Genomic DNA, 24285 nt, shown 5'->3' with positions numbered 1-24285 from the left:
TATGATTCAGTAAAGCTGAAGACAGGAAAACTCTATGATCTAGTCATTCTTTCAGAGGCATTTGAACAAGAGTAACTCCATCTTGAATAGGGGCTGGGTAAAATGAGAATGAGACCTGCTGGGCTGCATTCCCTGGAGGTTAAGCATTCTTAATCACAGGATAGATAGGAGGTTGGCAGGATTGGTATCACAAGATACAAGTCATAGTAACTCTGCTGATAAAACAGGATGTGGTAAAGCAGCCAGCCAAAACCCACCAAAATCAAGATGGCAACAACAGTGACCTCTGGTCATCCTCACTGCTCATTATATGCTACTTATAATGCATTAGCATGCTAAAAGACACTTCCACCAGCACCAGGACAGTTTATAAATGCCATGGCAATGTCCAGAAGTTGCTCTGTATGGTCTAAAAGGGGGAGGAACCCACAGTTCCAGGCCATCCCTCCCACTTTCCCAGAAAACTCATGAATAATCCACTCCTTGTCTAGAATATAATCAAGAAGTAACTATAAGTATACTCAGTCAAGCAGTCCATGCTGCTGCTCTGCCTAAGAAGTAGGCATTCTTTTATTCCTTTACTTTCTTAATAAACTTGCTTTCACTTTACTCTACAGATTCACCCCAAATTCTTTCTCACACAAGATCCAAAAACCCTCTCTTGGAATCTGGATCAGGAGCCCTTTTTGGTAACAATTTCACTCTGTAGCATGTGTCATGGGAAAATTCAAGCACACAAAAACCAAAGTACATGTACCAGAAAGTTCATAGCTGCATTGTTCATACTTGTTCAAACTAGAAGGGACTCAAACATCCCAACAACAGTAGAAAATCATGGCATATTCACAGAATACTGCACAGCAATGAAATGAGTGGACTACAGCTACACACAGTGCAGATAAATTGTCTAATCAGAATATTGAGTGAAAGAAGCCAGACACAAAAGGATACATACATATTGATTCCATTCAAAGTGCAAAAGCAGTTAAAGTCAAATGCTATTAATTGGGCTGGTTGTGACTCTACAAAGAAAAGCAAATAAATGATCATTACAAAAAGTAAGAGGTGATTACCTATTGGGAGGTTGGAGAGGGCTGTGATGGTAGAGGATCATATAGGGGCTTCTGGGTGTTGGTAATGTTTTATTTTTTGATCTGGGTGTTAAGTACAAGAGTGTTTATAATAATTTGTTGAACCATGTGAGTATAATGCTTTTTTCTGTTTATATATTTCTCGATTTTAAAAAATAAGATCAACATCAGTAAAGAATGTATGGTAAGTGGGTGAGAACAGCTCTCCAGAACTATTATGCATAGCAATTATACTGAATCTCCAAAATCATAACCTAACTGCAGGATTGCTCTCTCGTCTAAATGGAATTTTACATCTGTGTGTTGGAATTCTCTTTGGGCTATGTCACCAAACCCTCAATCCTCCTGCCAGATTCAAAATCAAATTCACCATTTCCCTCTTCTACCAGCTCTCAAGCAGCTTCCCTCTCTTTGTATCCCAGTCTCTCAGTCCAACCAGCACATTTGGCTTCACCTCTGACCCATGTCTCTTCTCCATCTCCTCTCCTCAATTCTTCTCCCAACCCAGGGAGTCCCCAAGTTGGAAACCCATCTCAAGACTTCATCTTCTCTGCATTTCTATCTCCCTGGTCCTGCCTGTTATCGTGGTGACCCATATCCCTTTCTCTGGGTCTCTGTCCCTTTCTCTGAGTCTTGCACCCCCTCCGCAACCTTAGGAGGTTCTCAGCTATCAAGTGTTTCAAGCCAAAATTTCAATATTTCTGTATAGATTTTATCTTTTGCATTTGGGATAACATTCAAACCTTTAGGGTTTGTTCTTTCGTGCATTTAGCAATACCTCCCAGTCTGTGGTCTTTTATTAGACATACTTTTTACATCTTCACTTGAATCATCGATTAAATGTTTGATGGCCCAGAACTGAAGACTGAGCCTTGGGGTAGGCTGCCTCTTCCCAGAGTTCAGATATGCAGGGAGGGGAGTGGAGAGAATGGCCGTCTCCTCTTGGGGTGGAGGGGAGGTGGGTCATATTCTTCAGAGGGAAGGAGAAAAATATTGTTTCTGAAATATAAAGAAGCTGGGGAAGGAAACCTTCTTGGCCAACGGCAACAAAAGACTAATAAATGTTACTCTGAGTATCTGCTCAAACTTTTAGATGAAAATAAGCTCTCAAGCTAAATAAAGAAACCTAGTATGAAACTAATGGATTATACATTGTTAAACAGGTTTGGGTGGGGCAATGAAAATAATCAAAATTGGTGAGAGTCAGTTAGGGACCGTTTTTGAGCTGCATTCCTACAGACCAAATACAACTCTACCATCGAGGGAGGGAGCGTGTGTCCTAGAAAGGTCCCACTCAGAGCAGGCACCAGGGGACCAGGGTTCTAACCCAGTGTGGCCTCTGCTTGCTGATGACTTATGAGCCAACGCAATTCCTTTGTGAAAGGAAGCAGGGGTGAAGCCATACATGGAGAGCATGGCACTTAGAAGAGGCCCATGCAACCCAAGCCCTGCTGGGTAGACACTGAGAGCTGGAGAACTCTGGATGCATGACAACCCCTTCCCAACCCCCTGCACTAAGAGACTTAACAAAACTCCAGCACAGTTTCTAGCAGCATAATGCCCTGTCCCTTGGATAACACCAGCCCCTCCCTAAAATGCCTACCTAAGAAGGCTCAACCTTGCCAGAAAATTTTACTATTTGTTCTATCCAAGACATCCCTGAGAGGTCCCTGACTTCCCTTTCCTGAAATACTTACTAAAAAAGAACTTTAAATTGTAAATATATAGCTCTTGCAATGCAGAAGCATTTCTCTCCAGGATCTGAGAGCCATTCCTTTGGAACTGAATCATCTAGAAGGATCAGACCTCTGTTTCTCTGTCTCTGTGGGAAGACAGAATCTGGACTTCTTTAATTGCCAGCTGGCAGACACAGCTGGCCCCTCTGCATGGACACTGATGGACCCTTGTACTTTTTCACTAATCTGACTTACTGAGCCGTGCTTTCCCCTCTCCCTCATTCTCCTTTTAAAATGTTTAAAACACCTTTGCACAAATCAGAATGGAGCTTAGCTCTTTCCCCTACTGTCAGCAGTTACTGAATCAAACCTGTTTTCACCACTTTAACTGATCTCTGGCTGTGCTCATCTTTGACAACAATGAGGGGTTCAATGTGTGCTCTGTCAGACCAAGAGGACCTTCGGGGTTCCTTCCAGGATGAACATCACAGGTTCTTGGGCTCAGAAACCTACTTGTTAGGAAGCCTCCAGGTTGGATGGAAGCAACTTTAATTCCCCACTTGGAAAGCTCCAGTCTCATAACTGATGAGAACATGGTCACAGCCGCCTTTGATGAGCCATAAGATGCCAGCCTTTCCATTGGGGCCCCTCCTATGGGAATAATGGGAGAAAAAGAAGCAAAGTTAGAAATGTTCATTTGTTCATCCAATAAATATTTAATCAGTGTCTACTGTATGTAGGAACTGGTATCAGTGACTTGGGCAGACAAAGGCAGGCAAGGCCCCCTGAGCCCAGGTGAGCAATGTTCTTGCTCATTCCCACAGTGTAGCTTCATTTGCTTCTGCCTTCTTTGGCTCCCCTATTGCAGCTGGTATGATGACAAACCAAGTTGAAGGCTCAGTCTTGTCCAACTCCTAAGCAAAATGTAATTTAGGGCTGGCCACGGTGGCTCATGCCTGTAATCCCAACACTGTGGGAAGCCAAGGTGGGCAGATCACCTGAGGTCAGGAGTTTGAGATCAACCTGGCCAACATGGTGAAGCTCCGTCTCTACTAAAAACACAAAAATTAGCCAGGCTTGGTGGCGCATGCCTGTAATCCCAGCTACTCATGAGGCTGAGACATAAGAATCGCTTGGACCCCAGGGGGCAGAGGTTGCAGTGAGCTGGGATCACGCCACTGCACTCCAGCCTTTCGAAAGAGTGAAACTCCATCTCAAAAAAAAAAAAAACAAAAAAACAACAAAAAAAATGTAGTTTAGGTAAGATGAAGAGCACCTACCGACCAGGCCCTGATCTTCTAGCCTGACCAACCTACCTTCTGAGGTTCCTGGTAAACATATCTTTTTGCGGGGAGGAGGGTCCACTATTCAACCCACTACAGCACCTATAATCGAACAGATTGTGCTCAATACTTGTTGCAACGAGGAATAACATGCATCCTGGGAAATGGTGGGGCATCTCTTTAAGAGGGTGTGAGAAAGGACTTATTCTAGGGCTAGAGCAGATGCTCTGTATCCCACCTAAATCATATTTAGCTTAGAAGCTGGTGAGATTGAGCCTTAAACTGAGTTTGTCACTGGACCAGCTGTAAGGAAGTAATGGAAGGCAAGATCAAAGGAAGCCAAGAAAGGGAGTGATCCACTTGGAATAAGAGTCTCTGAAGATGTCACTGAGGCAAGGATCTCTAGGAGAGGCCATCCTGGATTAGGATGGGCCCTAAATCTAATTAATGATGGGTGTCCTTATCAGAGACAGAAAAAGAAAAGGCACAAGGGAGAAGGCCACATGAAGATGGAAGCAGAGATTTGGGTTATGTTGCCCAAGCCAAGGCACACCTAGGGCCACCAATAGCTGAAAGAGGCAAGGACAGATTCTTTCCCAGAGCCTCGAGAAGGAGCACAGCCCTGCTAACACTTGGTTTAGACATCTGGCCTCCAGAACTACGAAAGAAAAAATTTCTGATGTTTTAAGCCACTCCGTTTGTGGTGATTTGTGACAGCAGCCCCAGAGTATGAATTGAGGTGCATTCCTGGTGGTCTTCAGCAGGAAGACACTGATATTATGAAGGAGCAAAGACAGTAGGGCTCACAGTGCCTCATGAAGTCTCATACGAAGACTAGACCCATAACAACAGGGCTCCCAGGCTTGGCAAAGATTTCCCAAGTCAAAGAAGCATCCACTGGATGAATGGATAAGCAAACTGTGGTCCAGCCATATGATGGAACACAACTCAGCCATAAAAGGGAATGAACTTGATACATGTAACAATATGGATGTCTCAAAACAATTATGGGCAGTGAGAGAGCCAAACACAAAAGGGTATGTACTCTTTGGTATAATTCCCTTCATGTAAAGTTCAACAAATGCAAATTAATCTCTAGTAAAACAGATCAGTGGTTACCTGAAGGGTGGGGGTGCTATGAACATTGTGCCCACCCCCATCAAAATTCATATTTTGAAGCCCTAACCCCTAGTGTGATGGTATTTGGAGATGGGGCCTTTGGAAGGTAATTAAGTCCTGAGGGTGGAGCCCTCATGATGAGAGGGATTAGTGCCCTTTTAAGAAGAGACACCAGTGAGCTTATTTATTCTTTCTCTCAGACAATTGGTGAGCTAGTAATTTATTGTCTCTCAGACAATTGAAGAGCTAGTAAGTTCCTCTTCCATTTTTGGTTTAAGCTAACTTGGGGTTTGGCCCTGTCACTTAAAACAAAAGGTCCCAAGGCTTAACTGATATAATTTTAACACGATGTCTGGCATCAAGCAGACTCTCATTAAACTGGTTAATCTTGCCGCAGATGGCCAGCGGATTTTTATGTAAGTGATTTATAGTTTCATGAAATCTTAGTGTTTGAAATCCAACTCCTTTCTATTACTAATAAGGGAGGCCAAAGAAGTTACAGCAACTTGTTCAAAATCACAGTGTGGGCTGTGTGGCAATCCCAGTTCGTGGGGTTAGCCAGAGTTCTCACTTCTCCATGACCTTTATAGATGTTGAAGGTTGGTCAGATAGAAGACAAACAGGTTAGCAGAGGAGCCAACACTGACTGCATTCAAATGCTAGCTCTACCATTGATTAGCCACCTGTTAGCAGGATAGTCACTTTATATTTGGTCTCTGCCTTTTTATCTGTAAATTAATAATGATAGTACATGCATCATAGGATCGTTGCGAAAGTTAAATTAATAATATATTAGAATAGTGCCTGGCACAAAGTAGCTCCATATAAGGGCTTTCTACCATTAGTGCTACTCAGGCTTTTCAAAATAATATCTCAATAGCCCAAAAGGCTCCATATGTTCACGGTTTCTTAGAGTAATAAGTGCACCTGCTTCAGAATCTCCAGCAGCCGTTGTTTATTATGTAGATTACTAAGAGCCACCCTGGACCCACTGAATCAGAATCTGCACTTAATACTTATTCAAGTAATCTTTTGAATATTAAACCTTGAACATTAGAGTTTTGTCACATATTTGTGCACATGAGCTTTTGTGATAATGCACTGCCTTATGGGTAAGCGCTGTGGTTTGAATGTGTCCCTCCAAAAGCGTATGTTGAAACTTAATCCCCAATGCAACAGTGTTAGGAGGTGGGGTGTACCAAGAGGTGATTAGGCCTTGAGGATGGGGTGAATGGATTAATGCCATTATCTTGAGAGTGGGGTCGTCATAAAAAGGGGATTTTGGCCCCCTTTCGCTCTCTTTCTCTTTCTCCCTCTCTCTTGCCCTTCCACCTTCTGCTGTGGAACAACACAGCAAGAAGACCCTCACAAGATGCCACCCCTTTGATCTTGGACTTTCCAGCCTCTAGAGCCAAGAGCCAATCAAAATCTGTTCATTATAAATTACCCAGTCTGCAGTATTCTGTTATAGCAACACAAAACAGACTAAGACATGACATATGAAGTTTGTTGAGAGTAGATCATATACCGCATTGACAATCTAAACAAAAAGCATGCTTTGAATCAAACATTTAAGACTCATTTGTCTTTTGCATTAAATTGAACCCTGCAAGAACTGCCAATATTAGACCATGTCTTACCTATGAAATGGCAGTATTGTATGGTTCAACCCCATCGATCCAATCTTGCCGTTAATGTTTAAGATGACGTAAGATGAGATAAATATAGGTGTCCAAAGTTGCTGATTAAGAGCCGCTGTGTCTTAAGGCTTTTTGACGTTATGTACCCCTTCATTGTCTGTCCAGTTACAGCCTCTAATTTTTTAATTTAACTTTTAATTTTCTCAAGGTAAAAACACTTAATGTGAATTCTACTTTTTTAATAGATTTTTTTAAGTGTGCTATACAGCTTTGTTAACTATTGGCACAATGTTGTATAGCAGATCTATGTAACTTATTCCTCTTGCATTACTCAGACACTTTGAATAACCTAATATTAGGTAACTTAAGAGAACACACCTTGTTATGGACTTAATGTTTGTGTTTCCCAAAAATTCCTTTCTCAAAGCCCTAATCCTCAGGATAGCTGTATTTGGAAATGAGGACTCTAAAAAAGTTAAATGAGATCAGAAAGATGAGGCCCTTGATCCAACAGAATTAGTGTCCTTATAAGAAGAAACACCAGACACCTCACACTCTCTCCTTGAACATGCACCAAGGAAGGGCTATGTGAGGACACAGCAAGAAGGTAGTTGTCTGTAAACCAGGAAGAGAGCCCTCACCAGAAAACCAACCATGCTGGCATGCTGATCTGGGACGTCTAAACTGCATAACTGGGAGAAAATAAATTTGTGTTGTTTAGGCCACACGATTTGTGATATTTTATTGTGGCAGTCTGAGCAGACTGACATACGTAGTCAACAACAAGACCTGCCTTAATCAATAATGTACAGAACTATGGACTCTTTCCACTCTTCCTATACCTAGACTGCACCCTTTCTATCCTTACTTAGCATAGGCACGAAAAATCATCCCCTCTTCTAAGTCATATTCCCCCGAATGCCTCTGTGAACTATTCGGTCAATTTGTTCCCTGGGCTGTGTTCCCTTACCTGGCAGGGGAATAAATTCAGCATTCACTTTGTTGATTATTCTGGTGGTCATTTTATTTCCTTTACATTGTGATATATTGTTGACAGCAGGCTAAAAATAAGGGACTTGAAGTTACCATTCTGAAGCTTACAAAAGAATTGTGGAGACCCTCTCTCTCCCCACCATATGTGTACTTAGCATCATGTTTTCAAGGTTCATTCATGTTGTAGCGTGTATCAGTACTTCACTCTTTGTAAAGCTGAAAAGTATTCCTTTATATGGATATGCCACATTTTATTTATCCAGTGATCCCTTTATGTATTCTTAAGTTGTTTCTACCTTTGGCTATTGTGAATAATGTTGCTATGCCCATCTATGTATGAGTGAGTTTTTGTTTGAACACCTCTTTTCTATCTCTTACATATACACCCAGGAGTAGAATTGCTAGGTCACACAGTAATTCTAAGTTTAACTTACTGAGGAACTGCCAAATGTTTTCCACATCTGCTGAACCATTTTATATTTCTACCAGTAGTATAAGAGGGTTCCAATTTCTCCACATTCTCACCAACATGTGTTTTTTCTGTGTGTGTTTTTTTTTATTATAGCCATCTTAGGGTGTATATTATATTATGGTGGTTTTCATTACAGCCATTTTAGGGGGTATGTTATCTTATTGAGGTTTTGATTTCCAGCAATTGTGTATTTAGAAGCCCTCCGGTGATTCTGATGCAGCTAAAGCTTGAAAATGTGGTCCAGGGATTAGTACCGCCAACATCACTCAGAAACTAGTTATAGACATGCAGAATCTTAGGCTCCACCCAGACCAACCCAGTCAGATTCTGCCTTTTAGCAAGATCTCCAAGTGATACCCACATATGTCAGTGTTGAGAAGCAATGGAGTAAGAGACAGCCCTAAATTGCCAACACTTCCTGATTACCATTTAAACAGACCAGAGTTAGGGTTTTTTTTTTTTTTATGCCCCTCCTTGTCTGACATGTTCTTGCTTAACAGCCTGGAAAAGTAGAAAGCACATAGTACTTGGAGTAAAACAGACCCCGGTTCATATCCTGACTTTATCACTTACCAGTTACACAAACTTGGGTTACAGAGTGCTTGATCTAGAAAATTAATTAATATCTGCATTCTGTGGATGTTAGAGTCAATTGACTATAGGCATGTAAATCTCTCACACAACCCAGCATGAGGAGGTTCACTCAGTCTTGCTCTACCCACTTTCCCCCTTGTCCCACAATCTACCTACAGAGTGTCAGGGAAGAAAATCTCAGCCTAGGCTTCCCATCTTGCCGCTGAGCAGCTGAGAGACTGGCTGAATGACTTGCCAAATGATTCTTTTAAGGCAGCTGGCTCAGCAAGGAAAAGTTCAGGAATGATGCCACAGTCTGGACTGAGACAGAACTCAAGGCTGAAACTGTGAACTCTTCTAGATCTTTTAATTTGTAGACTTGTAAGAATCTCTAAGATTGCTTGCTTTGGTATAAAGTAATTCTGAAGTATTTTAAATAGCTTGGGACGGCCTCAGTAGCTCATGCCTATGATCCCAATACATTGGGAGGCCAAGACAAGAGGATTGTTTGAGGCCAGGAGTTCAAGACCGTCCTAGGCAACAAAGTGAGACCCCATGGCAAAAATAAATTAGCAGATGTGATGGCATGTGCCTGTATTCCCAGCTACTCAGGAGACTGAAGTGGGAGGATTGCTTGAGCCCAAGAGTTCAAGGTTATAGAGAGCTACAATCGTGCCACTGCACTCCAACCTGGGCAACAGAGGGAGACTTGTTTTAGAGGGGTTTATCTTCAACTCTTCTTATTCAAGCATAGCATGCAATTATACACAGGTGTTTACTCTGCGATTTCTGGAGGAAAACTGGCCCGAAAACGGTTTTGGGCCTCAAACAGAACAATTTTCCAACTGTCCTTTGTACAATTAGAATTGTTTCCCACTTCCTCTAATTCTAGGTAAAAAAATAAAAAATAATAATAATAAAAAGAACAGTTTGATGTGGCAGGCAACTGTGATTACTCTCTCTCCACTGAGAGATCCCTTTTACTTGGATACTTCCTATATACCAGTAACTGTGCTAAGCACTCAAAACCCATGGTTCATTTAAATCTGCAGCCAAGATCAGAGGTTTTCAACTGGGGGTGATTTTGCACCCCAAAGATCATGGGAAATATCTGAAGACGTGTCACAATTAGGGGTAGGTGCTACTATTATCTAGTGTGTCAAGGACACATATGCTGTTAAACACCCCGTAATGCACAGGACAGTGCCCTTACAGAAAGAATTCTCCCCACCAAAATGCCAGTAGTGCCAAGGTTGAGAAATATTGCCCAGGACTCAGGTGCTACATGACCCTCATTTGAAGATAGAGACATGACAAGTAAGGTGACCTGACCCAGGTCACCCAGCTAGTAACCGAAGAGCAAGATTTAAGCCACAATGACACAAAATCTCTGAGGCCTGGGTCATTTTAGAAGGGCTTGTTTTTGAGCATAGCATGCAATTGCACACAAGTGTTTATGCGAACATTTCTGAAGAGGAAAACTGGTGATTTTAGGCCTCAAAGAGAAAGATTTTCCAACTGCTCTTTGTACCATCAGAGTTGCCTCCCATGCCTCTGATCCTTGGTTAAATATTTATCCAACTGCCTTGCTGGGATTTGGGTTAAAGAGCTATGCTATTTATGTGGGAGGGATAATCAACATGTTATTACAATGGGGAAAAGTCTCCTGTAGTAGACATGGTCAAATCTGGAAGGAGTTACCTGTTGGGGTCATCTCCTCAGGAGCTAGTAAGTGACGGGGCAGAAGATGAAGGGTAATTCGGTGTCACAGTCAGAGGCGGTGATACCAGCAGCTGGCAGATTAAGAAGCTGCAAGCATACAGACTGTCAGCTGCTGCCCCAGATCCTCATGATGGGATGGTTTTTGGGTCGCTAATGCTACTGGACCATTCACTGCATGCCAAGCACAAAACTGATGCTTAAACATGTGTTATTTCATCTTATCTCTCCATGGACCCCGGAAGAAGCAATTACTATTATCCTTATCTTAAAATGAGGAGGCTGCAACTCAGAGGTTCAGAACTGTTCCCAAGGTCACGCAGTTGTCATTGGTAGAGACCGGATTAAAACCGGGGCAGTCTGTCTTCATTCTGCTTGCCTGGCATCCTAGAAGATTCTTACCTGTATTCCTACATGATGTCTCTTACTCTTTCCCTTTCATGTTCCTTTCTTTAGGGATGGAAGATGTAGGAGGGAAGGACACCGGAGGGAAGGACATGGTTGACTCTAGATTGCATTGCTTAGAGAAGAACTTAAAGAAGTAATGTTTCTCCCCATCCCACTCCTGGAACTTCCCACCCGTAGGAGTGTATTTAGAAGACATGGGATATGTTTACTTTATTTCCACACAAGAATGGGAGTTAGGCTGGAAAAAGCATCTAACAGTGGAGCTAGTAGAAAGCAAAAAATGGTCAATAAGGTACCACTGGGAAGAGCATCTGAGACCTTTTGACTTAGTGTTTGATGTGGTGGTAACATATGTTTACACTGAGTCACCAGGGAAGGAGGTGGCTTGGTGAGTCAGAACATGAAACTAAAGTTCAAGTTCAAGTTCTAGCTTACAGGCCAGTCACTGAACCCTTCTGACCTTGGTTTTTATAACTGCAAAATGAGAATAGCAACATTACATAGGTTATTGGGGTCATATACCTGAGAGCATTCAACAAATGCCTGAAATGTAATGGATCCTTCATAATAACTCTTAATGTTTATTAGGTGTCTACTATATGCCAAGCACTGTTCTGAGTGTTTTAACATCAGCTCTAAATGTATTTAATGGTCACAACTGTCATAGGAGGTAGATTCTAGTATTATCCTCAGGAATCTCATTTTTAATAATGAAAACACTAAAGTGTAGAGGGTTTAAGTGACTTTCCCAAGGACACAGAAAGTGATAGAAATAATAGCTAACGCTTACATAAAATTTATAGTGTCCACACAAAAGCTTGTACAAAAAATATTCAGAGAAGCATTATTCATAATAGTCAAAAGTTGGAAAGAACCTAAATGTCCATCAACTGATGAACGGATTTTTAAAATGTGGTTATATTCATACACATATTCAAAAAGCTGCAAAGAAACCTATTGAAGAGGACATTTTGGGAGTTTGAACTTTCAGACAAACATCCTTTTAAGCACTGTGTACGTTCGAACTCTGGCTACCTCTGCCCAAATGAGAGGCACATGGAACTTCTCACTGAGGCTGGACAAGCAGGTAGAAGAAGGTCAGGAGAAGGTGTGGAAATTCTGCCGGATAGAGACAGCAAGGAGGATAAGAAGTGGCCAGTGGGCACAGGGAACTGAGCAGTCTTTAACGGAAAACAAAGGAGCCAAACTTTAACGGGTTAATGAGGTTGCCAAGAAGTAGAGGCTGCAAGTCACCTAACTTTTGAAGGAGCTCAGGGAAAAAGGGGTAAAGAAGCTCTTATTGTTCAGCTCCCCCTTACAAGTGAGGACATGTGGGGTATTTGGTTTTCTGTTCCTGCGTTAGGTCGCTGAGGATAATGGCTTCCAGCTCCATCCGTGTCCCTGCAAAGGATATGATCTCATTCCTTTTTGTGCCTTTGTAGTATTCCATGCTGCATATGTACCACATTTTCTTTATCTAATCTATCATCGATGGGCAATTGGGTTGATTCCGAGTCTTTGCTATTGTGAATAGTGCTGCAATGGAACACACATGTACCCCAGAACTTAAAATAAAAGCTAAAATTAATTTAAAAAATAAAGAAGTGCGGGGCAGTGTCCATTAATAAAAATAGTAATAACTCATAACCTTCAGGGAAGACATACTACACATAAACAGCTATGCTAAGAACTTTGTGAGAATTATTTTATTTAAGCCTCAGAACGCTCCTATGTGGTCATATTTCCTCTGCTTATTTGTCCACTCTTATTGCCTCCACTTTACAGGGACAAAAGTGGAGCTTAGAGAGGCTATAGGACCTCGGGTTTTCCAGGAGTGTCACCCAACCAGGCAGTGAAGAGGAGAGCCCCACCCTCCTGGCTGCCAGCCCAGCTGAAAGAGAAAAGTATTGAGAGTCTGGGGAGGAATCATCCTTAGAGCATAGCCTGGGGTAGAATGAAAGGCCCAGGGAGAGAGAAGGAGTTAGTGGGGAGGAGGAAGGAGGAAAGGTTGAAGAGGAGAATGAGTGACAACAGAAGGAGAGAGGAGAAGTTAGGGAAGTTCATGCGGGACAGCTTCAGTTTGTTTCTGAGAGTTTCAGAGAGGGAGGGAATAGAGCAGACAAATAAACAGCAAACACAATTTGCAATAATTTTTTCTTCTATTCTGCACACCTCTTGCCTTCCAAGGAGGGCAGATCCAATGGAAGTGTTTAGTTTATTGAGCAGCTAAGAGTAGGTGGATGTGATATGAACGTGCTGGTTATGGGGGAGGGAAGGAGAGGGAAAGATGAGGAAAGAAACCAGGGAGATTTGGGAGCCAGGAAGGACAGGGAGGGGGAAGTAACCAGAGGTGAGGTGGCTGGCAACTGAAGACCTTCGGAAGGAGGAAAAAAAACAAAACAAAACAAAACAAAAACAACAACAACCACAAAAATCTGAAGGGAATTTGCATTAAATAGTGCTTTGTGATATATGGAATCTCTAGTAAAATCTGTTTGATTGGCTCTGCCTTTTTGGAATGCAATAAAGTGCTAAGCGTTCCTTCAACATGGTGTAAAGAATGAGGAGAAAGTGTTCATGGAGACCTGAATTACATGAGATTGGGAGGAATGAAGTTTAAATTTGAGGAGAAAAAAGAAAAATGTTTGGAATCGGTAATTAGGTGCATGTGATTTGTTATTAATTGGAGCTCGTTTAAAGTCAAACCAGACGCATTATTTTCCCACAGCTGCTGTAACAAATTACTACAAACCTAGTGGCTTAAACATTACAAATGTATTATCTTATGATAAAATCAAGGAGTCAGCAGGGTCATGCTCCTTCTGGAGGCTCTAGGGGAGAACAAGTTCCCTTGACTTTTCCAGCTTCTAGAAGCCACCTGCATTCCTTGGTTTCTGGCCCCTTCCTCTATCTTCAAAGCCAGCTAGGTACCATCTTCCAGTTTCTCTCTGACTCTGACCCTCATGCCTCTTTCTTATAAGGACCCTTGTGATTGCATCAGATTCATCCAGAATATCCAGGATAACCTCCTCATCTCAAGATCCTTCACTCAATCCCATGTGCACAGTACCATCTGCCACGTGAGGTAACAGGCTCACAGGTTGCAGACAATGGGACGTGTATGTTTCTGGGGACCCATTATTCTGCCTCCCAGACCAGCTGCCTACTCACAGCAGCCTGAGATAGTTTCTTCAGGGTTATTTACTCTGCAGCAATGAATAACTGGAACAGAGTCATCAATTCCAGCTCAGTTTTTCCTGGCTGGTGCAAAGTTCCATGATAAATCTATGCCACCAAAATTATTGTCACTCAGAAGGTGACAGAGGTGCCAGACTCAAGACAATCTGGTGGGTCAGGGCAACCACGTGCTTCTTCTGGAGCCCTTATTAGTGACTGACTGCTTCTCTCCCTCCATGCACCTTGCTTCAAAATGAAAATAACAGCAATGAACTCCCAGATAAGCATGTTTCCAAAGTTACTATTACATTAATTTTGCCAAAGATATATCAACAAGTCAGCATCACATTGGATGTTAATTTCTGTGGATTTGTTGGTTATATATTGCCTTTTACACATACTTTGACTTTTCTCATCCTTGTGTTACATTCTAGCTTTTTCTTTTCCAGCTCAAAATCTTTTCTATTTTTTCACAAAACTCTCCAGTAAGTGCTAGAGAGCCCCTCACTGTGTTCTCTGCTGAATTCCCCTGTCCCTTATCAATTACAGTGTTATGGACTGAATTGCTCCCCCCACCACCCAGAAAAGTTTATATGTGGCAGTACTAACCTCCAGTATCTTGGAACGTGACTGCATTTGAAGATAGAACCTTTAAAAAGATGATTATGGTTAAACGGGATTGTAAGAGTGGTGCCCTAATTCAGTATGACTGCCATTCTTATAAGAAGAGGAAGAGACACCAGGGGTGCAACAGACAGAGAGATGACCATGTGAGGACACAGCAAAAAGGTGGTCATCTGAAAGCCGAGGAGAGAGAGCTCAGGAGAAACCAACCCTGCCGACACCTTGGTCTTCGACTTCCAGCCTCCAGAACTGTGAGAAAAGAAATTTCTGTTTTCTGAAGACACCTTGTCTGTGGTATTTTCTTATGGTAGCCCTAGCAAACTAACACAGAGGAAAATCGATCATTTCAGAGGTTTGTTTCTTTTTTTTTAATTTTTAATATTTTGTGGGAACATACTTGGTGTATATATTTATGTGCTACGTGAGATGTTTTGATACAAGCGTGCAAAACATAATAATCACATCAGGGCAATTGGAGTCTCCATCACCTTAAGCATTTATCCTTTGTGTTGCACACAATCCAGTTATGCTCTTTTAGTTATTTTTAAATGTACAATTAAATTACTATTGACTATTGTCATTCTGTTGTGCTATCAAATACTACATCTTATTCATTCGTTCTATTTTTTGTACCCATTAACCATTCCTACTTCCCCCTCCTTAGTCCTCTCCACTACTCTTCCCAGCCTCTGGTAACCATCCTTCTACTCTATCTCCATGAGTTCAATTGTTTTAATTTTTAGCTCCCACAAATAAGTGAGAACACGTGAAGTTTGTCTTTATGCTCATTATGTTATTTCACTTAACATAATGACTTCCAATTCCATCCATGTTATTGCAGATGACAATATCTCATTCTTTTACATGGCTGAATAGTACTCCATTGTGTGTATATGTACCACATTTTCTTTATCCACTCATCTGTTGTTGGACACTTAGGTTACTTCCAAATCTTGGCTATAGTGAACAGTGCTGCAACACACATAGGACTGCAGATATCTCTTCGATATACTGATTTCCCTTCTTTTGGGTACATATCTAGCGGTGGAATTGCTGGATAATATGGTGGCTCTATTTTTAGAGCTATTCTCCATAGCAATTGTACCAATTTACATCCCCATGAACAGTGTACAAGGGTTCTCTTTCTCCACATCCTTACCAGGATTTGTTATTGCCTGACTTTTGGATGAAAGCCATTTTACCTGGGGTGAGATCATATCTCACTGTAGTTTTGATTTGCATTTCTCTGATGATCAGTGATATTGAGCACATTTTCATATGCTTGTTTGCTATTTGTATGTCTTATCTTCTTTTGAGAAATGCCTATTCAGATCTTTTGTACATTTTAAATGAGATTATTTGATTTTTTCCTGTAGAGTTGTTTGAGCTCCTTATATTTTCTGGTTATTAAGTCTTTGTCAAATGGCTAGTTTGCAGATATTTTCTCCCATTCTGTGGGTTGTCTCTTCACTTTGTTGATTGTATCCTTTGCTGTGCAGAAGCTTTTTAACTTGATGTGATCTCATTTGCCTGTGCTTGTTGGGTGTTACTCAAGAAATCTTTGCCAATTCCAATGTCCTGGAGAGTTTCCCTAATGTTTTCTTATAGTACAATAGTTTAACAGTTTGAGGTCTTAGATTTAAGTATCGAATCCATTTTGATTTGATTTTTTTATATGGTAAGAGACAGGGATCTAGTTTCATTCTTCTGCATATTGATATCCAGTTTGTTTTTTCTTTCTTTTCTTTTCTTCCTTTCTTCCTTCCTTCCTTTCTTTCTTTCTTTTCTTTCTTTCTTCTTTCTTTCTTTCTTTTGAAACAGGGTCTCACTCTGTCATCCAGGCTGGAGTGCAATGGTGTGATCACAGTTCGCTGCAGCCTCTATCTCCCTGAGCTCAAGTGATCCACCCACTTCAGCCTCCTGAGTAGCTAGGACTACAGGCACATGCCACCATGCCTGGCTAATTTTTTGTATTTTTTGTAGAGACATGGTTTTGCCATGTTGCCCAGGCTGGTTTTGAACTCCTGGACTCAAGCAATCCACCTGACCTCCCTGTGTGCTGGGATTACAGGCATGAGCCACAGCACCTGGCTGAGTTTTCTCAGCACCATTTATTGAATAGACTGTCCTTTCCCTGGTGTATGTTATTGCATTTGTTGAAAATGAGTTCACCATAGATGTGTAGATTTATTTCTGGGTTCTCTATCCTGTTCTGTTGGTCTATATGTCTGTTTTCATGCTGGTACCATGCTGTTTTGGTTACTATGGCTCTGTAGTATAATCTGAAGTCAGGTAATGTGATTCCTCCAGTTTTGTTCTTTCTGCTCAGGATATCTTTGGCTCTTCTGAGTCTTTTGTGGTTCCATATAAATTTCAGGATTTCTTTTTCTATTTCTGTGAAGAATGTCATTGGTATCTGGATATGGATTGCATTGAATCTATAGATTTCCTTGAATAGTATGGACGTTTTAACAATATTGATTTTTCCAACCTATGGACATGGAATATCTTTCAATCTTTTGTGTCCTCTTCAATTTCTTTCATCAATATTATATAATTTTCATTGTAGAGATCTTTCGCTTCTCTGGTTAGGTTAATTCCCAGGTATTTCATTATATTTGTAGCTATTGTAAATGAGATTACTTTCTTGACTTCTCTTTCTGATTGTTTGCTATTGGCATACTAATGCCTGTAATCCCAGCCTTTTGGGAGGCTGAGGCAGGCAGATCACAAAGTCAAGAGATCGAAACCATCCTGGCCAACATTATGAAACCCTGTCTCTACTAAAAACACACACAGAAAAATAGCTGGGCATGGTGGCGCACAGCTGTAGTCCCAGCTACTCGGGAGGCTGAGGCAGAAGAATCACCTGAATCCAGGAGGTGGAGACTGCAGTGAGCCGAGATCATGCCACTGCACTCCAACCTGGCAACAGAGCGAGACTCTGTCTAAAATAAAAAGAAATACATGCTACTGATTTTTGTATGTTGATTTCATATCCTGCAACTTGACTGAATTTGTTTATCAGTTTTAATTGTTTTTGATGGAGTCTTTAGTTTATTCCAAATATAAGATCCTATCATCTGCAAACAAGGATAATTCAACTTCTTCCTTTCCAACTTGAATGCTCTTTATTTCTTTCTTTTGTCTGCTTGCACTAGCCAGGATTTCCAGTATTATGTGGAATAACAGTGGTGAAAGTGGGCATCCTTGTCGTGTTCTAGATCTTAGAGGAAAGGATTTCAGTTTGTTCCCATTCAGCATGACACTAGCTATAGGTCTGTTGTATATGGCTTTTGTTACGTTGAGATGTGTTCCTTCTATACACAGTTTTTTTTTAATTGAGGGTTTTTATCATAAAGGGATGTTGAATTTTATCAGATGCTTTTCTTTGCATCAATTGAAATGATCATATAGTTTTGTCCTTCATTCTGTTGAGATTATGTATCACACTGATTGATTTGTGTAAATGTTGAACAATCCCTGCATCCATAGGATAAATCCCACTTAGTCATGATAAATGATCTTTTTAATGCACTGTTGAATTCAGTTTACCAGTATTTTGTTAAGGATTTTTACATCAACGTTCATGAGGTATATTGGCCTGTAGTTTTCTTTTCTTTTTTTTTTTTTAACATGTATTTTCTGGTTTTGCTATCAGAATGATATAGGCCTCATAGGATGAGTTTGGAAGTATTCCCTCCACCATTATTTTTCAGAACACTCGAGTAGAATCGGTATTAGTTCTTCTTTAAAAGTTTGGTAAAATTCAGCAGTGAAGCCATGAGGTCCCAGCCTTTTCTTTGCTTGCAGACTTTTTACTACTGCTTTGAACTCGTTACTTGTTATTGATCCGTTCAGGTTTTGGATTCCTTCATGGTTCAATCTTGGTAGGCTCTCTCTAAGAATTTATCCATCTCTTCTAGGTTCTCCAATCTATTGGTATATACTTAGTTACTCATAGTAGCCTCTAATGATCTTTTGAGTTTCTGTGGTATTGGTTGTAATGTCTCCTTTGTCATCTCTGATTTTTACTGGGTCTTCTCTCTTGTTCTTAGTCTTGTTCTTAGTCTTGTTCTTAGTCTCATTAAAAGTTTGTCAATTTTGTTTATCTTTTCCAGAAACCAACTTTTCATTTTGTTGATCTTTTGTGTTGTCTTCTTCTTTTCAATTTTATTTATTTCTGCTCTAATATTTATGATTTCTTTTCTTCTACTAATTTTGAGGTTGGTTTGCTCTTGCTTTTCTAGTTTTTTGAGATGCATCACTAGGTTTTTTACTTGAAGTGTTTCTACTTTTTTAATGTAGGCACTTATAGCTGGTAGCCAGCCTCCCTCTTAGTACTACTTTTACCACATCCCATGGGTTTTGGTATGTTTGATTTCCTTTATCATTTGAGAAATTTTTAAATTTCCTTCTTAATTTTTTTCATTGACCTACTGGTCACTCAGGAATATATTGTTTAATTTCCATGTGCTTGTATAGTTTCCAAAATTCCTCTTATCTTTTATTTCTAGTTTTGGTCCATTGTGGTCAGAGAAGATACTTGATATTATTTCATTTTTTAAAATGTTTTAAGACTTGTTTTGTGGCCTAACATATGGTCTATCCTTGAGAACGATCCATGCGCTCAGGAGAAGAATGCATATTCTGCAGCCTTTGGATGAAGTGTTCTGTAAATAACAATTAGGTCCATTTGGTCTATAGTGCAGATTAAGTTTGATGTTTCTTTATTGATTTTCTGCCTGGATGATCTATCCAAAGCTGAAAGTGGAGTATTGAAGCCTCCAGCTACTAATGTATTGAGGTCTATCTCTCTGTTTAGTTCTAATAATATTTCCTTTTTACATCTGTGTGCTCTGGTGTTGGGTGCATGTATATTTACAATGGTTATATCCTCATGCTGAATGAACACCTTTATGACTGTATAATGACCTTCTTCGTCTCTTTTTACGGTTTTGATCTTGAAATGTATTTTGCCTGATGTAAGTATAGCTACTCCTGATCTTTTTGGTTCCCATTTGCATGAAATATCTTTTTCCTATCTTGAGAGCGCTTTGTTTCTGTCTTTACACAAACTCCCGGCCCTGTTGAGTACATATGCCTCCCATCTCTTCTGATATTGTTATTTGATCTCTTGTTACTGTTTTAGTAGCTTTATAAAGTACCTTGGGTGGTTTCTGAGTCCTACAAATAAACTCATTTCTAGAGTTTCTCCGGGACATGAAGATTCAAAACTGGATGTGATGAACGAAAACTTCATACATCTTGGTGAGTGGGTGGGAGAAAGAAGAGAGAGGCATGGGGAAAAACAAATCCAAGATGACTCAAAGATCTGAAACTCAAAAGACTAGGGCAGAAAGAAGTCAGGGTCCAGTTACAATGTTCTGCCTATGGCTAGCCAGTTACCCCAGCATCATTTATTGAATAGGGAATCTTTACCCCCATTGCTTGTTTTTTTCAGGTTTGTCGAAGATTAGATAGTTGTAGGTGTATTGTTTTATTTCTGGGTTCTCTATTCTGTTCCATTGACCTTTGTATCTGCTTTTGTACAGGACCATGCTGTTTTGCTTACAGGTAGCCCTGTAGTATAGTTTGAATTCAGGTAGTGTGATGCCTCCAGCTTTGTTCTTTTTGATTAGTGGTGCCTTGACTATTCATGTTCTTTTTTGGTTCCATATTAATTTTTAAATCTTTTTTTCTAGTTCTGTGAAGAACCTCAATGGTAGTTTAATAGGAATAGCATCGAATCTATAAATTGCTTTGGGCAGAGTGGCCATTTTAACTATATTGATTCTTCTTATCCATGAACATGAGATTTTTTCCATTTGTTTGTGTCATCTCCAATTTCTTTGAGCAGTGTTTTGTAGTCTTCCTTGTAGAGATCTTTCACCTCCCTAGTTAGCTGTATTCCTAGGCATTCTGGAGGGCTGACAGCAAGTTTTGTTTCAGATGGGTTAACTTGGTGATGATCTTAAGAAAATAGATGGACATAGCTGGGTGTAATGAATTTGCACAACCAGAGGGTGAGAATAAGAGTGAGATATGCCCAGAACTTTGGGAGGCCGAGGCGGGCAGATCACGAGGTTGGGAGATCGAGATCTTCCTGGCTAACACGGTGAAACCCCATCTATACTAAAAATATAAAAAAATTAGCTGGGTGTGGTGGAGGCGTCTGTATTCCCAGCTACTAGGGAGGCTGAGGCAGGAGAATGGCGTGAACCCGGGAGGCGGAGCTTGCAGTGAGCCGAGATCGCGCCACTGCACTCCAGCCTGGGCGACAGAGTGAGACTCCCTCTCAAAAAAAAAAAAATTAATAATAATAATAATAATAAAAGAGTGAGATATGTTATTTATTTTAACATTCAGAGTTTCCCTTCAATGAAAATACATGACAACAGAGTAAGAAGTTCTGGCTTGGAAAGAGCTTTAGAGGCCAAGTTGAAGATATGTGAAAGGTTATGCTCTGTATTGTGAGTTATTTTTTGAGAGAGCGTCTCACTCTCTCACCCAGGCTAGAGTACAGTGACATGAACACAGCTTACTGCAGTCTTAACCTCCCAGGCTCAACAGATTCACCTCAGCCTCCTGAGTAGCTGGGACTACAGGCACATGCCACAATGCCTGGTTTGTTTGTTTTTTTCTTAATTTTTTTGTACAGACGAGGTCTCACTATGTTGCCCAGGCTGGTATCAAACTCCTGGGCTCAAGTAATCCTCCTGCCTTGGCCTTCTGAAGTGCTGGAGTTACATCCTTGAGCCACCGCACCTGGCCTTGTACTGTAAGCTCTTCACTTACCCATTCATTAATCCACTTTCCATTTTTCACTCGTTCATACACTTGCATTTCTTCATTGATTAACTGAGCTGCTGGTACATGCCAGACACTGGGCCTACAGCACATACTCCACATTTTGGCAATAACTAAAGTGAACTCATATGAGTGAAGGTGTTGCTCAAAGTTGAGAACAGAGGAAAAAAAAGAGAAACCTCCTTGTCAATGTGCCAAGGAGGAGGCAGTACTCTGTTATTTCAGTAAATATTTATTATATAAGTGAGGCAAAGAGTCTGTGAGACTTTCCCAGAAGTACCAGACTATTCCAGGGAAATGAGAAAGGTGAGGCTTCCACACAGGCTAAAATTGTAAAGGCTAAGTTCAGAACAAAGATTAGGAAAATATTGCTGTGTGTTTTCTCAGGATTCATTTGCTTTGGCAAGGTAGCAGGAAATTGGAACTACTTTAGGGTTCTTACACAGCTAAAATATAATACTCATTGCTCCTAACCATCCTAGAGGACACTTCGTCTCCCCCAACTCTCTCTCTCTCTCTCTCTCTCCCTACCTTCTTCTTTGTTTATGCCTCAGGCCAACCAAGACTCTAGTCAAAGACACATAGCAGTTAGTTTTAAGAAAGTTACTGAGTTAAAGCCAGGAAAGGGAATGTGATGGACAACAATATTTGTCTAGGAAATGCGAAGAACCCCCTCCCTGACCAAATCATTCTAGAACTGATATTCACATTACCAAAAAAAGCACGAAACACAAAAGTCAAGCAAACAAACAAAAACAGCATAGTCATACATCCAACAGTGAAGAGTGGTACTCCTCTATTTGAAGGCAGGATCCTAGAATCCAGAGCCCATCCCTTTGGCTTCCCTCTCACCTCTGCAGTGACCCAGTGACCCAAAAGTCAGGTCGATGGATCTTCCCTAAACTGAACAAGAGCCCAAGGAACCCCAGCTTGAAAATGTCTGTCCCAGAAAAGAGGGCGTGCTATGACACGCATGGGCATTTTTTATGAAAAGGCAAGACTGTTCAGCCCTTGACTCAAGTTGTGTACTATTTGTTCTTGGAAACAGAGAGAGACAAACTATCTAGTGTCATCACATCCTGACCTAGCTGGATTGAGGCTGCTCAACACTGGGGACAATCTTCGGGTTAACAATAGCAGGCAGCTTTTGTTTGATGGCACGAACAGAGGGAAGGTATTGCCTGCTCAGCTTACAGGGAACTGAACACAGTGTGTTAAATTGACGAAGTGTTGAAAACAGGTTGCCTGAAATGCTGACATTATTTGTAATGTGAGATTTCCTGTACAAATCTACCAACCATGTGTGTTGGCAGTCACATTATAAAGACATATAAGAACCCTAAATCCCCAGTAACAAATGGATGAGTTAGAAGGCAGATAAGAGTTTCTACATGAAAGAATTTGAAAGAAGAGAAAGGTTTTATTGTGTTAAGATCAACAGGGTATATACAATTTGACTAATCCTGACCCAACCGTGCCTTTGCATGCCCTGCATTTTTGTTCGCCCACATAGAATGCCATGAGCCATGTCTTGTGATGGGCACCCCATGACCATGTGTGAAAATGCTGACTCACCTCCCATGCTGCTGACATTCACCAGCCTCCCTTTGGATTTTCTAAGAAGAGGCAAAAATGTTTTTGTGACCTCCACAGTTCCAAAGAAGTTCACGGCCATGCATTGTTTGTAGTCAGTCATAAGAAGAAGCTCCCCATCAGTTGGAAAGCCAAGCACCCCAGCATTGTTGATCACAGCCCACAGTCCTGGAGACAGAAAACCATAATGAGTGAGTGTCTGGAAGAGGAAGTGAATAACACAACCTGCAATACCTGGAAGACCATGCAAGAGGTGTTACGTGTGAGCCAGGTCTCCTGGGGGATTAGAGTCTGCCACTGGACAAAGGCAAGAGCCTTAGGGAAAGGGAGTGGGAGTGGGAGGGGAATTCCTGTAACAGGAAGCTAGATGTGCAGAGATGTAAAGTAGAATATTCTGTTCCAGAAACTCTTCAGAATTTGCTAAGTGAACCAGCAGGTATTGCAAATTAAGGGTTTGGCAGGAGCCATTATCCTGAAAGGACCTCTAATCCTTCTTAAGGTGCTTGGATAGGGAACCTGATAGGGAACCAACAAACCACTGATAAATTCCCCATCACAGGCATGCCACATGGGAGGACCCCAACACGTGGAGGCTCTGTATGTCTAAAGGTTTTTAGGAGATGGATGGCACTGTAGAATGTGAATGCTGTGAAGATTAGTCTCTGGAAAGTAATGGGGAAGGAAAGATGGGTTGCAAGGAGGGCATTGGGATAGCCGAGGTGGAAGAAGGAGAGGGTCTGTGGTAAGTCGTAGTGCTATGCAGTGGTAGGAAGGGGCTGGAAGGAAACTATCCAGGGGGTGGAATTGACAGGACTTGGATCAGTAGGATACAGGCATTGAGGATAAGCTGAGGGTCTCAGTGACCCGCAGGTTGCTGGCTTGAATGACTGGTTAGGTGGTAGAGCCAGTGTCTGAGCTGTGGGATGCAGGAGAGCAAACCGATTTGCAGAATGGCAGCAGGGGGAAAGAAAACAACATTTGACATGTTGAAGTTGAAGCCTCTGGAGTACAAGGGAAGATGTCTGATAGATAACTTTGTATACGTGGAGAAGAAGGATTAGGTTGGTAATATAGTAATAGATTTGGGAGTTATTGGCATAAACCAGT

At 41.2% G+C, this 24285-nt stretch overlaps 1 protein-coding gene across 2 annotated transcripts in view; it reads right to left on the bottom strand.

Moving 5' to 3' along the window:
- Positions 1-24285, bottom strand: part of HSD17B2 (hydroxysteroid 17-beta dehydrogenase 2) — a 63182-nt gene that overhangs the window by 4239 nt on the left and 34658 nt on the right. For both annotated transcript variants that reach the window (XM_009431300.5, XM_024349973.3), the window contains 2 exons: positions 23161-23346; positions 3281-3418 (listed from right to left, as the gene is read on the bottom strand). In XM_009431300.5, the coding sequence (XP_009429575.3) occupies positions 3281-3418; positions 23161-23346 (324 nt within the window). The remainder of the gene's footprint in view (positions 1-3280; positions 3419-23160; positions 23347-24285) is intronic.

This window comes from Pan troglodytes, chromosome 18 (genome assembly GCF_028858775.2).
Source record: "Pan troglodytes isolate AG18354 chromosome 18, NHGRI_mPanTro3-v2.0_pri, whole genome shotgun sequence".
NCBI classification, from domain to species: Eukaryota; Metazoa; Chordata; class Mammalia; order Primates; family Hominidae; genus Pan; species Pan troglodytes.
This window is presented reverse-complemented; position numbering and strand designations above follow the sequence as displayed.